Genomic DNA, 15833 nt, shown 5'->3' with positions numbered 1-15833 from the left:
ACAATGGTTTCAATTAACCCTGGCAGTTTCTTAGAGCTAGTGACTCCCTGTTTAATCTGGTCACAGGGGGCTAGGAAAATTCTAGAAGGGGAATTTCATGGAAAACTGAATAGACTTTTAATTTCAGCTTCTGAAGGTACACTCAGCTTGAATCCTTGCAAAGCCTACTTATAAAACATAGATGAGAGAAGAAATACTGAGAAGCTAAAGTAATAGAATAAATTTGCAGCAAAATACATATTGTCCACTCCCCAAACATTCAAGAAATGGTTAAATAAATTAGAAATATTAAAAGAATAAATGCCAAGTTGGTCCAAATAATAGAACTCTGCAAGTCAATTCCAAACAGAAAAAACCAGAAGCAGAGAAAGAAGAATGATAAAGAGAAGTTTAAATTTCAAGTACCTGAGAAATTATACGCTCCCCATCTTGATACACCTTCTCTCCTATAACATCCACTATCTTCATTCGCTCTGATGCCTGGAGCAAAGAGAAAAAATTAAACATAATAATCAATTCGAGTTCACCTCTGTGAACATTCCTGAATCTTTATGACCCCTCCTAAAATGAACAGACATTTACTAGACACTAAAACACACTATTTATAAATATAACCCCAAAAAGACATTGTCATAGTACTGCAACACAGGTCTTAAGACTACCATAATCAACACGGAAATAAAATTGTCTAGTGTCCCATCCCTCTGATTGTCTTACCAGTCAAGTTAAAAAATATCTGATTTGGCTAGTTTGGAGCAAAGAGGAGGAGGAAAAAAATCACTTTATTTAAGATTGAGTTGAAATTTGAAGAAAACACTCCTAAAAATGTTATAAACTTCCTAAGAACAAACTTTAAAGAGAAATACCAGCAAAACATTTAAAAAATATTTTAACCATTATATACTTAAACGTGTGTGGGAGGAATTGTATCCAAGAACTCATTCCTAGAGTGAAGGGGAAGGTAACATGACAAGGACAAGGGCTGTGAACTGTGAGCAGGCCCTGCAGTGGGATGGCCAGCAGCAAGGGCAGGAGGCAGCACTGGCATGCCAGGAAACATGCCTGAGTCTTCACAAACAGGAAGGGAGAAATGAATTATCTCCAGTGTTTCCCACCACCCATTCAGAACCCCACAGAACAATTTCATTGCTTCAGAGCAGCGCAAAAAATCATACCAAGAAAGGAAGAAAATCCTAACAGTTAAAATTCAGCAGATGATTCAGTTGTAATCAATCCATTCATTCCCCAAATGCACCTTCATCTTGCCTATGTTTGAGAAATCAAATTCTGGTCCATGCGTGATTCAACTGCAATGTGTCATGCAAAAAGCCATCCAGTGCTAATGAGTTATTTTTCTGTATCTTTAAATATTTGAGTCATTTCTGTGCTCAAAAAAAGTCACATTGATGGAACCAGTTTAAGCCAGGCACTGAGAGAGAAGGTGTTGTGTAATTCACCCCTTCCACAGCTACAGCATATGTCCAAAACAATACACAGTAGAGGCTGTTGTTCACACCTAATGATACTTGGCAATTTTGTAATCTTCTCCCAAAGGGATTAAGAGCTCAAATACTAAAGATTAATGCTGGAAAATATTTTTTTTATGATAAGAAAAGTTAAATTATGGTTTAAGGCAAAGACAGACTAATGCAAAAGCAGGTTGGTCAGTTCCAAAAGCCTGCTGACAATACAGGGTGACAGAAGTGATAATTTCCACATTGTTCCTAAATTCACGCACCACACACCCCAATAGGACAGTGTCATTGTGCTCCCAGGTCAAAGTGCTTCTCTTTAGCAGTTTAACTCCTGAATAATTAAGTTAAGCTTAAAGCAAGACTACCACAGCCCACACCTTTGTCTCAAACTTAAAACCATTCCTGGCTGAAAAAGGCCAAATTTCCCAGTGACTGTGTCCTTACTTCAGTATCACACACTCACAGGAAACCACAGCCCTGACTACCAAACTGCATTTTGATACCTGTTCCCTGAAATACATATAGGTGGTTTTTTGTTTTGTGGGGTTTTTTTTGTGTAAAGATCTTTAAAAAAATCAGACTGAGATAAAAATCAGCCAATCACTACTGTGAATGAAGGATCTGGGGGGAAAAAAAAAAACCAAAACTATTTCAGCAATGCAAATTAATTTGTGTAGTGTATGTGATACCAAAGCAGTACTTAATATTTTGTTCAAAGCAAAAATGACAGATTTCTGATTTAGCTGGGAACACTGACTAGAGCTACTGCTAATGCAAGAATTTGATGTAGATGTCTCTGAGAGGTTTTACCTCCAAGGATTTAAGAAGGGGCACAGACTCAATAAATAATTCATACGTCTTCCTCTTCTTTGCATTGTTTTTCAGTATAATTCTTCTGAATGTCACTCGATCCTGCAAGAAACAGCACAGAGAAATACATTATTCCTCTTCACTGAAATGCTCCCTGTTTTAAGAACTGACAAACATGAACGAGTATTTACAGCAAATGCCAGGGCTGAGAAAGCAGCTGCTAAAGTGATACCACATCCACCACAACGGTGACTGCAACAGCTCCTGTTAGCGTACTTCTGGCAACAACAAAAAATAGGGAGCTGTAAGACCTGATCCTTCTCAGCCAGCCATTTAGGGATTCAATTTTTATTCTATCTTATACTGTTTTTCTGGGTTGAGTTTTGGGGTTTTGTTTGCCTGTTTGCTAGTATTTATTTCATGCTTCTGCATTAAAAGAAGAAGTTTGGCTCTTCCTGCTGAAGCCAGTGAAAACTGCCATTTCCAGCACTTGTTAAGGCAACTGCAGAATTAAGTCTGAACCAGATTCTTCTCTACTTGAGTCAAGTATTTCAAAAGATGAAGATTTTAACTTGTCTCAAACAGGTCAGGAACTGAGTATCAAACAGGCTTGTTCACTCCACCTTCTCAGATCCGAGAGCCAGCTGCTGGAAGGACCACTTCCTTCGCTCCAGCCGTGTGCGCGTCCCGCAAGAGAAAACTGCCGGCTGCGTTTGTGAATCCCCGACGGGGCAACAGCCCCTCCGGCCCCGCCCGCGCTGCGCCCCGCGGCCACGGGGCGGCGCTGCGGGCAAGGCACCGCGGCCTGGCCGGGCCCGGCGGGGCAGCGCGCTCCGAGCCCGCCGCGCCAGCGCTGCCACCGGCAAACAAACAAACAAACACCGGCAAAAAAAGGCCAACACCGACCGCAGCCGCACCGGCAGCCGCAGGGGAAGGGGCACCTGCCCAGCACACGTTTCTCTTAGCGTCTGCCCCCTCTGCATCCGCCAACAGAGCCAGGCAGAGCCGCAGTTTGCTTTGCGCAGGTGGGGCTGTAAGTGTAAAAATCAAAAAGTCAGGGGAACAGGAGCAGAAATTTGGTCAGGAAAAGGGTTTTAAAAAAAAAAAAAAAAAGAAAAAGAGCTACAATTAGCAGAAGCATCCTGAGAGCCATTCCTCCGGTTCCCAAAACCATCAGCTGGTACCTAAGCAGCGGCGTTTTGAGGTGAGAGGTATTTTCAAGTAAATGGACGTTTCTAAGGGGTGCAGGCTGTTACCAATACTTGTAAGAAGGACTAACAGAGGTGATACCAATGGAACACTAAAGCTGAAGGATGAGGAAGATAAAAGGCAGGATGGTATTAATGTTATCCAAAGGAGAAAAAGAGATGATAAAGCATAAGGGATTTTTCTGTTTTCAAAGGAGTTCTTCAGTGGTAAAAATGTCTTCAAATGTTTGTGTTTGGAGAAGCAGAAAGACACAGAACCGGGGGGGGGGGGGGGAATTGTAAAAGCATAAAAACTCAGAATTCACCTGTTTGGGAGTATCAGTGAGGGAGGAGAAGCAGCAGTATTTGAACAAAAAAAAAAGCTGAGCTGTGAAGGCAGCATGTGTGATCATGAGGTTTCCCCCAGACACATTGAGCAGCAAAGGCTGAGGACATTTCCCTCCTCCAGAAGGGACCCAGTGTGATAACTGCTTTGTGCCTGAGCCTTCCAGATTTCTGTTGGCCTAAGTCTGCAATGCAGCAGGAGTAATCCACACTTCCCAAATGGCACACAACCAAAGAGCTTAAGCAATGACTTCTGCATACTAATAAAAATATGTTTAAATTACATCAGGGACAAAATAATACAATAAAACATGACGGCAAACAGAGTAACTGGAAGAAATAACTGAAGTTTGAGAGGAAAATGCAGCCTTAGTTAATAAAATATTCTCAGGAACAGATGATTAGCAAGAGGTCCCTATACAGCTACACTTTGCTAATAATTGAATATAATCACGGAAAAACTAAATGCAAAATTAACCCAATTTTTGAAAGCAAACTGGAACAAAGAATCATCTTCTCGATTTCTTCCTTTTATGAATGAGCTCAGGTTGTAGCTAGCTGCTTTGTTCTGTCTTCCTCCAGAAATGAGATTCTGACATTACTCCCTGGTCGATTTACCAAACTCTTTTCTTTCAGCTCACAAATAAAAGGGAAGTCAGATCTCCCAGCAAGCGCTGAGATTGCATAAATAGCCATGTGCAGCAGCTTATCAGTCCCACAATCAAGGTCACAACACACGGCCAAACCCCCAGCGATAGTTGCCGAGGAGCCCGGGGCACAGAGACAGCACACAGCACTTGTGGCTTCAAAGGCTCCGTTGATCGCACAATCCATGTATTATGCCAACCCTCACAGATGAGTAAGAGAGCACTGGGAAAATAACCCACAGTGCAGAGAAAAGAACTAAAAAAGGAAAGTAATGGCTGCAGCTTCACATTCAGCACTGCTGGGCTAGAGACAAAGCAACACCATCATTTAGCTTGGTATCTCGTAGGTCATGCTGACCGAGAACCTTTTCCAAGGTAACAGAACACAGTTTATTGTGAAGGAAAACAAAGCTTTGGGCAGTTTCCTAACCTCTTCAAATTACCAACATCCTCAAGAAGATATTTAACGCACTCCCATTCCCCTAAGAGACAAAATGGTAGGAAGGTGAGTTGAAAATAAAGAACATCACTTAGATATTGTTTCCCTCTCCCCCCAAAAAAGTGCTTTAATGCTTCCACTGTCCTCTGCAGGATGAAAACAAAACCAGGAGGCTCCCCTTCCCCCTTACAAAAAGCCACAATTACAGTAAAAGCAAAACTATAAAGGGACAGATAGAACTAGTGATATAGTTTTTACAGACAAGTTGTTCCAGAAAGTCAGCCAAAAAGATCTGCACAATGGATCTATTATGCCAGGAGATGAGATAGAAGATCCTGATAAAATACCTATGAGCAGAGGAGCCATATCAAAAGAAGTGAGGTACTGCTTAAAATATTATGCATATGAGAGCAACTTCCTTTCCTTACCAGTCCCCAAAGGGCTCCTTCTGTTGTGGCAACAATGGTGGCAGCTCTAGGAGTGTTGTACATCAATGCCAGTTCCCCAAAACTGCCGTGATTATCGTAGCGGCCCACACAGCGAGACTGGTTGTCTTTTGCTACAACAATATCATACAATCCTCTGGAAAACAACGGAATAAACACTTTTTATTAGACAACATCCCAGTACAAACCTTGAAAACAGCTTTTTGCTGTTACACAAATAGTCCTTTTATTGCTGTGTGAGATGGAACTTTTTGAGCTTTCCAACTGCCTGATTCTCGGCTGCTTCTATCTACACTATTTTCACAATAATCGTCTCTTACTAAAGCATTTCACTCCTGATAGATATGGGCAGGATCTACTTGGTTTCCTCTGCACAATATTTTGATATTGCTGTTCTGGCCAGAGTGAGAAGTAGTTTCATTATCTTTAACACTGACATTTCACAGCATGTGTGTTGTCCAGTGAGGCCACTTTAGAGTGACTGAGATCCATCTCTACCCATTTTCTCAGGGCCAGCATTGCTGCAGGACCTTTGGGACACACTCAACCCAACTGCTCACCAGCTACTCTTAGGTTTGTCTCAACTCCAGCTTCAGAGTATGTGTTTATCATAACCCCAAGATGCTCTAAACCTGCTGATATCTAGCCAAGATCTCTGAACAGTTCAAGAGGAAATGTCCAGCCATCTGAAATCCTTGCACTTTGTTCATACTCAGCTGTAACCTGTTCAAATTAAAAGGCCTCCTACGCCCAGTTCTCCATGAGGCACACTTCCTACACTATAATCAAGTTAAGAGAACAATAGTCCAGAATTTACCAAGAATCAAAAGATTACACTGATGAAGTGCAGGTACAAGTACAGCAAGTCAGAAGTCAAGACACAAATCTGCATCAAACTGCACCACAAGAACTGCCTATGAGAAAAAAAGCTGTGCACAGAAAGGCAGCCCTTTGAAAGTCGAACAACTGTCTGTAACACCTTCAGGACTGTCATGCTTGGGGCTTTAAAGAATAATTTAAAAATACAGTCGGAGCAGGCTTGATTAATTCTTAGCTATGGCAACAGAGATTGCTCAGGAACTACCCACTGGCCTAAGACACTTCACAAAATGTATCATGTCCAGGAGAAAAGCAGGTAGGGAGCACCTTCCTGGATTTAAGCAGCTAAAAACACCTATGATTTTCTTTTCCTGACAAGTTTGGATCTTTGTCAGAAGAAATGGTCCTATATCCCACAGCATCACTAGGCACGTAAGAAAAGAAGAAAATGAATGACCAGAAATAGTACTAAGTGAGGAAGGAAGGCACACGAGACTGCATAACAATCCTACCAGACACCTTATACTCTACTGCTTACTCACACAAAGGAGACGAAGAAACCAGCAGCATACTAAAAGTGAACAGGAAAAGGATTAGTGTTGATGGAAAGTGTCACTAATTCTTGTAATGTCTGATACCTATTTATTGATTCTCTGAGACTCACCAGAGGCAACAATCTTCAGAGCTGTTATTTTGATCTGGAAGAGCCAGATATGAAACACCTTAAGCAAAAGCAACAACAACTTCTTCCCATCCTTCAGCCTGAAAGTCACTTACTAGTGCCACTTATTTCCAAGTAACTATAGCCACATAACCTTCAGTCAAGCATTCAGCTGTCTTTGGCCCAAGGACTAAACTGGTGATGCAACACTGGATGACCTTGGCTCAGCTTTATCGAGAAAACTGTTGCTGAGCTGTGAGAGAGTCCATGAGCTAAAGCCTTCCAAGATAAGAAGAATAAAAAACAGACCGAAGTGTAATTGTTGAGATGGTAATCATTATGAGCCCAAGGACTCAAGTGAAAAGTACTGACATGAAAAAATTTAAAACCCTCAGGCAAAAAAAAACCCAAAAAAGCAGAAGAGGGCAGCTCAGATTGTGGATCAGTCTGTGCCAAGAGGCAGCAGAGGCCAATGCTGCCCCTCCTGCATGATGATTGCCCAGTCAGCACAGACCCAGCAGATGCATCCTCAGCAGTGATGAGCATTCCATGTTCAGCCATGCAACACATCCCTCTGAGCTCTCCCCTCCATGCAGAGGGCACTAAACACCTGCTGCATCCTCAGGTTGCACCTCCCCTGTCTGCTGCCCCTCTGTGCATGCTGAAAGACACTCAGACACGAGCCATCTGGTGAGGAAGTATTGCAAGCAGAAGACTTTGGGAAAAAAAGACCTGTGCCAGAACACAAAGTCACTGTTCACGTAGACAGAAAGAAATGAATCCTCACAATATTTAGGCATTAATTACTTGGGAGTAACAAGACATGCCTACTCATGAAAGAGCCAGAGTCCTTTGCACTTGCAAACAAGTGGAAATATTGTGGTTTTCCATAACAACCAGTATTCTGCTATACTTTTGCATGAAAAAATAAGTGGGTGTGAGGTGGAGGAAGACTAGAAAGAGAGAAAGGACTGGAAACTCCAAACTGCAGAAGTTATTCCTAATCACCGAACAGCCAACAAAAGAGCTGCAGGCAGCTGTTACTGTTCACAGCAAAGGCTGCCATGGTGTCACTAGACAACACCAAGTTTGATTTCCTTCACTGTACAACCTTTCTGCCACATACTTTTAACTTGGGAATAAAACAAAACAAAACCCTACAAGCCTGAAAACTTGCAACTCAACTACCTCTTGACAGAAAAAACTTGTGGAGTAACATTACATCAGTAGAATAGAAACCACAAAAGCATTTTCCTGAATATCTAAGGTAAGGTTCCATTTCACTTCTTCATTTTAGGTTAGAACTCATAGCAGAGAGCTTTTAATAACCAACAGGATAAGAGCCTTGCACAGAAACAAGTCAAGATAGGCTGATGGTGTCTATCATTTCTGAGAGGCTCCCAAACTGAGTTTAAGTTTCCTCAGATTAGGAACTACTGCTTTGCACAGATCTCATCTTTGCAGAGCTGGTGGCTCTGGCTCCCACAAGTTCTGATCTGCAGTACCCTACTCTTATCTGTAACAGCCTGATCTCTCTGGTCAATGTGGCAAGAGAAGGAACTCGGCCAGCCTAGCCAAAGACATGGGACCGGACTGAGGGAGAGCAGTTGAGGAAGGTAACAGAGTGTAGAAATGGGGCACTGGTTTAGGCTAAAGGGTTGGCATAGCAGAGGACAGGGAACACGAATACGGTCGAAATATATTTGATGCAGCCTTATGTTCTGTAATTTCACTAACCAGAAAAGGGCATGTCCTGAAAATGAACAAGAATCATTTAAAATGAACATTTTCTAACCTAGAAATTCTTTTTCAATTCAAAAGGCAACAACCTGTCTTGAAGAACTGCTTTGAAAGCATTTCATACAATATTAATGATGCCATTATTTCAGTGATAAACAGGATAACAGTGCACCAAAAAAGCAGTTTGCTAAGATCATGTTCCAACAGACATTTAAAAATCACTCAGTAATATTCTGTGTAATACTACAGTTTTGCAGAAGGAAATAAATTCACGTTCTTAATTACTCTTTGGATATGCTTATTCAAAGTAACATTAGCCATATTTTTTTCCAAAATGGTAAAAGATACTCAGAATGTCCATCCACACATGTATGTATTATATGCCTGTTACACATATACATGATACTCAAAATTATGATGTGAATTTGCTTGATGGAAGAAATTCCAAAATGGCACACCTTAAACTCTGCAAATACAAATCACAACTAACAGAGACAGAGAAACCCCAACTCTGTATGAAGTCACTCATCAAAACTAATTGAATGAAGTCCAGGTTTTTATTTCCTATATTCCCCTTCCTGAAAAAAATCTCCTACCCCTTCCCCTTACCACAGAGCTACTTTTGCTGCTTCTCTCCCTCCTTTTCCCCCAGAAAAAAATATAACCTGGTCTAGAGACAACATGTAATATGGCTGGTTTCAAGCTGTGCTTATGCTGATAGGCACAAAAACTAAACTAAACAAATAATTTTCCTTCCTAAACCTTCCTGCGGTAAATATTGCCTGCCATTTCTAAGAAGCTGAAAAGAAACATCCTCTGCATTTCACAGGCACAGCTGCTTACCGCTCAACGACATAGAAGTTATCTCCATCATCACCTTGGTCAATCACATGTTCCTGAGGTTTCACCTTCCTCTCAAACATGGCATCAAGGACCTGAGATAGCTGCTCCTAGAAAACAAACGGGGTGGGGGGAACCCAACTGTCAGAAAACACACCTTAGCATTACTGCTGGACAAGGGCAAGTTCGTTTCGTTTGGTCTGGACAGCGAACTGCAACATGCACCACACTTTTGTACATTTTACTGTACAAAAATACAAGTAATACTGATATTGTATGTTGATTTCCACTAGCGGCTCACTCCTTTCCAGCTTATTAACAGAAGTTCAATAATGCAGAAAACCAGACTTCTAGTACAGAAGAGCCCTTATCTCAAGTTTATATCCAAATGGTTCAATTTTCACATACCACTTCAGTGCCAAAGCACACAAGTATGTTTGGTATAATCTGACACAGTTTCACTGCAATGGACACACATCAATTCATATTAACAGTACATGTATTTCTTTGTATGTATGTCTAGAAATGGCACCAAGATCTATTAGTAAATTATCTGTACTGTCATCATCTAAGAGCCCCAGTCATGATTAGCACTATACTGAACAAGACTCTCCACAGACTCATTTCCCTGGATAGTCTGTTGTCCTAGAGAAGCTGCAATTCTAGCCCCAGATGAGACAGGACAGGTACAGATGTGGAGCCCACACAGATAATGCTGGTCTGCACAGCAGGCTCCAGCTGATTTCCCTGTTGAGCCACAACTAAACTTTCTTTTTTTTGCAAGCAGCACAGCCAGGGAAACTGTGAAAGCCAAGAAAGATGACACCATATAAATGCGTTGCCTTGATGCTGACCTGCTTTACCATCTTTGCTATTCCCAAGCCCATTAACAATATACTTTCGGTCCATTTTCAATGACCAGATGTTCAAAGTTGAAGATGTAGATCACAGCTGAGTTTCTAAAAATACGCTGCACGAACACGCAAGCCAGTCTTCATGCTGCTGATACAGTTGAAATATTTACTGTGCTCCTGAAGGTGGGAATTATCACTGCAGTATCTCTTGGCACCACTACACTGAAAATATTCTTTCTCTTTTAAACAGAATCCTATTTTCTTGTCTTTAAAAACTGTGTCTGGACTTCTAGATCATAATAACTGTCTATAATAAAAAATTAACTCCATTTAACATTTCCTTTAAATGGTATACCTGATCTAGGTTTTTGAAGAGCAGGATATCTTTACATGCTTCCTGCAGTCTGCATCGCTGTTCATCAGTTTTTGGATGAACTACCTTTAAAACAAAGTAGAACAGAACAGTCATGACAACAAAGAAATATGATTACAGACTAAACCTTCACTTCAGCATGAAAAAGCAGAACACAATTTAAGTGCCAAAAGTATATGGTCCTTTTTTGTTGTTTGCATAAACAGTATTTATATAAATATACAATGCAAGACAGAATGAAAGACACATGAAAAAAATATTATGCTGACAATTAACATATGAAAAGTAACAGTGAAGAAAGGCAAGAAAGAAGAGGATGCCTTTTCCATTCCCTTCCCTTCTAACACAGCCATAGCCAGAGTCAAAGCTCGAACACATAAAACAGAGGAAGAACTGAAGAGTTTTCTTCCTAAACTCTGGCTATACTAATCCCAGTATAATTACTGTTGGCAAACAGGCAGCTTATATCCTATATGATACTTATGAGTCTCAACCCATCCAATAAGAAGTTACAGAATAAGCATGGTCTTTTTCTAACAAAATTACTTAAATAAAAGCTTTGTTGTTTGAGATACTTTGTTATTTCCTTCCATTTATAAACATCAGGTTAAAGGAACCAACACTCATAGTGTATCATGAAAATGTTCATATATGTGCTTGTTAGGGACTAATTATGAAAATATATTTAAAAATTAATTACCTGACATGCACCACATTAACATTTCTTATTTCTGGAATAACAAGGATTCCAAAAACCAGTTATATCAGCAGGCATTTCTAAAGAGTAATTTTCCAAAGTTAAACAGGTCTCAGATCCTTGTTTTAAAAGAAAACAGAAAATTTTCTTGACTGATGATTCAATAAAGACTTTTGATGGAATAAATGTGTCCAAGTTTACAAATATTTGGATAACGAGACACACTCATAGTTTTTTCTTTTTATAGCATATAAAAATTATTTACTAAGTATATTTATGAAGTATCTCTTATTTTTTAAGAGAAATTATATTAGACATAGATTTTCATTGCAGAAGTGTAAGACTCCTTGCAATGGAATCTGGAAAGGAACACCAGAAGTCCAGGGAGAAAACACTGATTCTCACCAACCAGGCCACAAGATTTGCTCACACAAACCCATCTCTAAAGAAATACAATTACTGTATCTGGATTTATAATTCCTAGAAACGCCCAACTTTCAAGAACAGGAGAAAAAAACAGGTGGCCTCAGACTTAAATTATTTCAACCAAGCATTTTTCCTACCCAGGCAGAACTGCTCTGACAAGAAAGACAGCAAAAAGCATGTGAGGAATTTTAAGCACCCATGAAGAAACAGCTGTGGTAAAGCTTAACTAATTCTTCTCAACAGCACCGACCATCTAGGAATTGCCTCAACAAGCCTTTAAGAGAATTAAGAAAGGAACACAGCCTAAACTTTAAAGATGTTAAGACTTAAGCACAGCTCTTGAATCCTTTGAAGTAAAATTGTATTAAAGCTGCAGTGACTAAAAAAGTCCATGAGACAAAGTGGCTCTAAATTTCGAAGCAATGTCACTTTGCCAGTACCACCACACCACGCTCAGCACAAAAAACACAAGTGGTAAGAAAAAGAAATGTACATCTGCCTGTCAATCTGTAGAGAGAACCATGCATGGAGTGATTCTCTCACTCTTACCCTTTGTTCTGTATCTTCTTCCTCTTCATCTGGATTGAAAGCTTCAGCACAAACTTGGAAGAAAAAGAGAGAGGAAATAAGTAAAAAGAAGTAATTACAAACTACGAACAGCAAACAAATCAGTTAAAATACGTTTTCTTCTATTTTCCTACAGGAAAAACAAAATCACTTTTCATTTTGTCATTATAGTGTCAGAGGCTCAAATCCTGTCTGTTCTCTAAGAAGGCACAGCATGGCTGTTCTCAGACTCTCATGTAAAAAGTCTGTGACTTATTAAATAATCTTGCCTAGCAAGTACTCAAGCATGGACACAGATTTCCTTTCAACTGGTATCAAAGCATAACCATCTCCATTCAGATTCATTTACAAGCATCTTCTCTAAAATGCAGGGGGAAAATACTGCTGCTGCACTGCTTTGTTCTTTGCAGTGCAATGTACAGAGCAAAACACTGAGAAAAAGGAGCACAAGGAATGATGAGGCACTCGCTCCACCTCAACTCTGATTTGCAGGTGAGTATCTATATTTTGGGAGGCTTTTTGATACAGAGAAATCGTGTTTTCACAGAAATTTATCTGGGAAATTAATAATTAGCTTCACCACAGTACAATGAAAAAACAGTATTTAGTCCCATCCCCCACACATTCCTCTATCTTACTACATTTTAACCAAATTAATGTCAATTGATGTTACAAAAACAACTCTAAAATTAACAGAGTGATTTTTTAAAAAAGGATGAGTACAGTTGTGGAAAACTACACACTATATGCATTGGGAGAAGGCTCTGCCAAACATGCCATTATACCTACAGGATCCACTGAAAGAGAGGCAATAATGCAGAGCTGCTGAAATTTCAAACCATTTTTGTTCAGTTTTAATTCTTCAGAAAAGTCTTGTCTTCAGTTATCTTAACATTTACACTATTACACAGTTTTACAATACTAAACACACACTTTGGCTGCCAAAAGCCTAGAGTTCTAGCCCAGATTTTCTTATTAATTCATGGATATTAACAGTTCTTGCATGTCAAGGTGATCTGCACATCCCACCCACCTGTACAGACAGTCAGGGAAAGCGAGAGTCAGTCCTGTTTTCATCTAGCTGAGCTCTTACTTTAATAAGGGTGGTCTCACTTCTGAGGTTATACATTACTTATAAAATTTTACAAGGAAACACAGACAAGCATTTTCCTTTGTACTTTATCCAGCATCCTGACAATAGTGAAGACTTGGCAGAATGCCCAGAAGCTCACTGCAATGACATCTAACTGCTGAATGGACTGAGAAAGTATAACTAAAAATCCAGAAAGTCTAGAATTCAGCAACTTGCAAATAATTTGAAAATGCACACATGCCTATTGACCCTGTCATCATGCATTCAGCAGGACTATAAAAATGCAAAATTCTACCATAATTTACTAGGAAAGATTTGTTTGGTTTTGTGTGTCTTTTTTTATTTGGTTGTTTTGTTTTGTTTTTCTCTCCCTACCCAAAAGATGCAAGTCTTTCCCAGGAAATTGGATTTTAATTCCTTCTTTCCTGGAGAGAGTGAGGAGACTCAAACACAACAACAAGCATTCCACTTTTCAAACCACAATGTAAAAATGCAATCATATAATCATTAGGCATCAGGCATTTAGAGAGTAAGTATTGCTCATACAATAAACCTGTTTAACAATACAGAAACAGTGTATTAACATTGCACCTACCACACACATGCTTTTAGTTTAGCAGAGCCACCCACACTTAGGGCAGACAGTCAACAAAGGATAAACAGCATTCTTCCCCAGATGAAAAAAAGTATAGTCCAGAGTCCAAAGATGACTGGTTTATGGGAAGGTGGATGCCTACAAAGCTACAGAACTTGGACTGACAGGCTGGTCCACTTAACATGCAACACAAAAACACTAACAAAGAGAACATTATTAGCATTTTGGTGTGAAAGCTTTTCTCCTCCTTCCATTTTACAGTAAAGATCAAAGTCTCTTGTGAAAGCTTTGGATTTTCTAATAAGGAACAGTTACTAAGAAGAAAGGCTCTGTGGTTTAAATAGTATGGTGAAATTGGAGATAATTAACTCTCCTCATTTGTTACAACCAGTGTATCCTATGAGTAATTGGGAGTCCAATTCTCCATTACGCACAATATTACATACTATAAATGCACTTCTGAAAGTACCTGGTGTATAAGCATGTACAAGTCACATATCGATGAATTCAGAGATCACTGTACCACTATACTATTCTACATTCAAATTTTAGTATTAAGCTGCAAATTTGATTTTGTCCCCACCTCAGCTGCAGGGAAGCTATTGCTGCAAATGCTTCAGAATTCAGGAAATTCTCTTCAAGATTTCCTTGGGAAAACAAGTTTTATTATCACAACTAAAACTAGAGAATCAGAGCAAAACCTTATCTTAAAACATGCATCAAAACAACACAGTCACCTATAACTTCAGTATGAAATGGCTTTGGTTAAGGTTTGTAAATGTAGGTTTCCCCTATTTCATCTTACCCAGTAAGGGTGAAAACAGCTCCCAAAGCCCACCAAGGATACAGACTAGGACTTCGTGTCCTTCCCTTGCATATGGAAATCACTTCTGTAATACCCATGAATGGGCTCCACAGAAATACAATAAAAACATGGCAAAATACCACTTCTTTCCATGCTGTCACATAAAATGGCTTCCCATTATACTTCTCATTCTTCAGCCTCCTGCTGGGATTTCTTTTTCCATGGAGAAGAGTAGGCCAGACGTTTTGACTTTGGACAGCTCTGATTGACAGGACTCTATTTACTTGCAGGCAGAGCTATAACGCTTAATGTAACATATCTGTTGTGGTATGCTTAAAAAAGGGGAGAGACACAAAATTCTCAAGCTTAATTAATACTGTGATATGCTGGAAAGCCAACAGAAAGCTTTTCAGCCTACTCATAACAAATACTTTAAAATATGACTAATGAAAAGGAAAAGCAACATTACATCAAATCAATCCCATGTTTTATGGTGAGTATGCCCGACTTTTCTTTCCACTATTTTTAGTTGGTAAATCACTTGGGGAAGTCTGTACCATTGATTTTATGGCCTGTATGTCAGTCTTACCTTCACAATGTTTCATGTTAACCGTGCTGCTTTGCTATTTTTCTGGCTGTAAAGGACCCCCATAACTACCCTAAACTCTGCCAATCCCTGTCAGAAATCTAGGGAATTTCAGAACTCCTGAAGGTTATTCATCTGTGTGTTAAAGTACAGCCAGTCCTAATGAAAAAACATCTGATCTTTCATCTTGACAGAGTAAAAACGTCCTTGACCCATTATTTGACACAAGACTGAATTCACATATTAACTATTTAAATGTCCCAACAAAACAGACACTCCAAGGCAAGCTTGTTCTCACAAGAATCTCCTGGAAAGTGTTGTTTTTCAGACTCATTGAAATGGCAGCTGGAAGGGATCCCTCTCTGAAGGTCATCCAGTCCAACCTACCCCTCCAAGGGGAGCTATTCAGAATTGAGGGCTACTTTGGG

The 15833-nt window shown here is 39.8% G+C and overlaps 1 protein-coding gene across 1 annotated transcript in view; it reads right to left on the bottom strand.

Moving 5' to 3' along the window:
• The window catches only part of PRKAR2A (protein kinase cAMP-dependent type II regulatory subunit alpha), a 60803-nt gene that overhangs the window by 7619 nt on the left and 37351 nt on the right, over nucleotides 1-15833 (bottom strand). Inside the window, exons 3-8 of the mRNA XM_066195070.1 lie at nucleotides 12309-12361; nucleotides 10619-10702; nucleotides 9413-9519; nucleotides 5332-5485; nucleotides 2286-2387; nucleotides 406-480 (exon numbers count right to left, since the gene is read on the bottom strand). Of these exons, the coding sequence (XP_066051167.1) occupies nucleotides 406-480; nucleotides 2286-2387; nucleotides 5332-5485; nucleotides 9413-9519; nucleotides 10619-10702; nucleotides 12309-12361 (575 nt within the window). The remainder of the gene's footprint in view (nucleotides 1-405; nucleotides 481-2285; nucleotides 2388-5331; nucleotides 5486-9412; nucleotides 9520-10618; nucleotides 10703-12308; nucleotides 12362-15833) is intronic.

Source organism: Chamaea fasciata, unplaced genomic scaffold (assembly GCF_029207755.1).
Source record: "Chamaea fasciata isolate MVZ Bird 193981 ecotype frontalis unplaced genomic scaffold, bChaFas1.0.hap1 SCAF_13, whole genome shotgun sequence".
Classification (NCBI taxonomy): domain Eukaryota; kingdom Metazoa; phylum Chordata; class Aves; order Passeriformes; family Sylviidae; genus Chamaea; species Chamaea fasciata.
The sequence above is the reverse complement of the archived record's forward strand: the minus strand, read 5'-3'. Positions and strand labels throughout refer to the sequence as shown.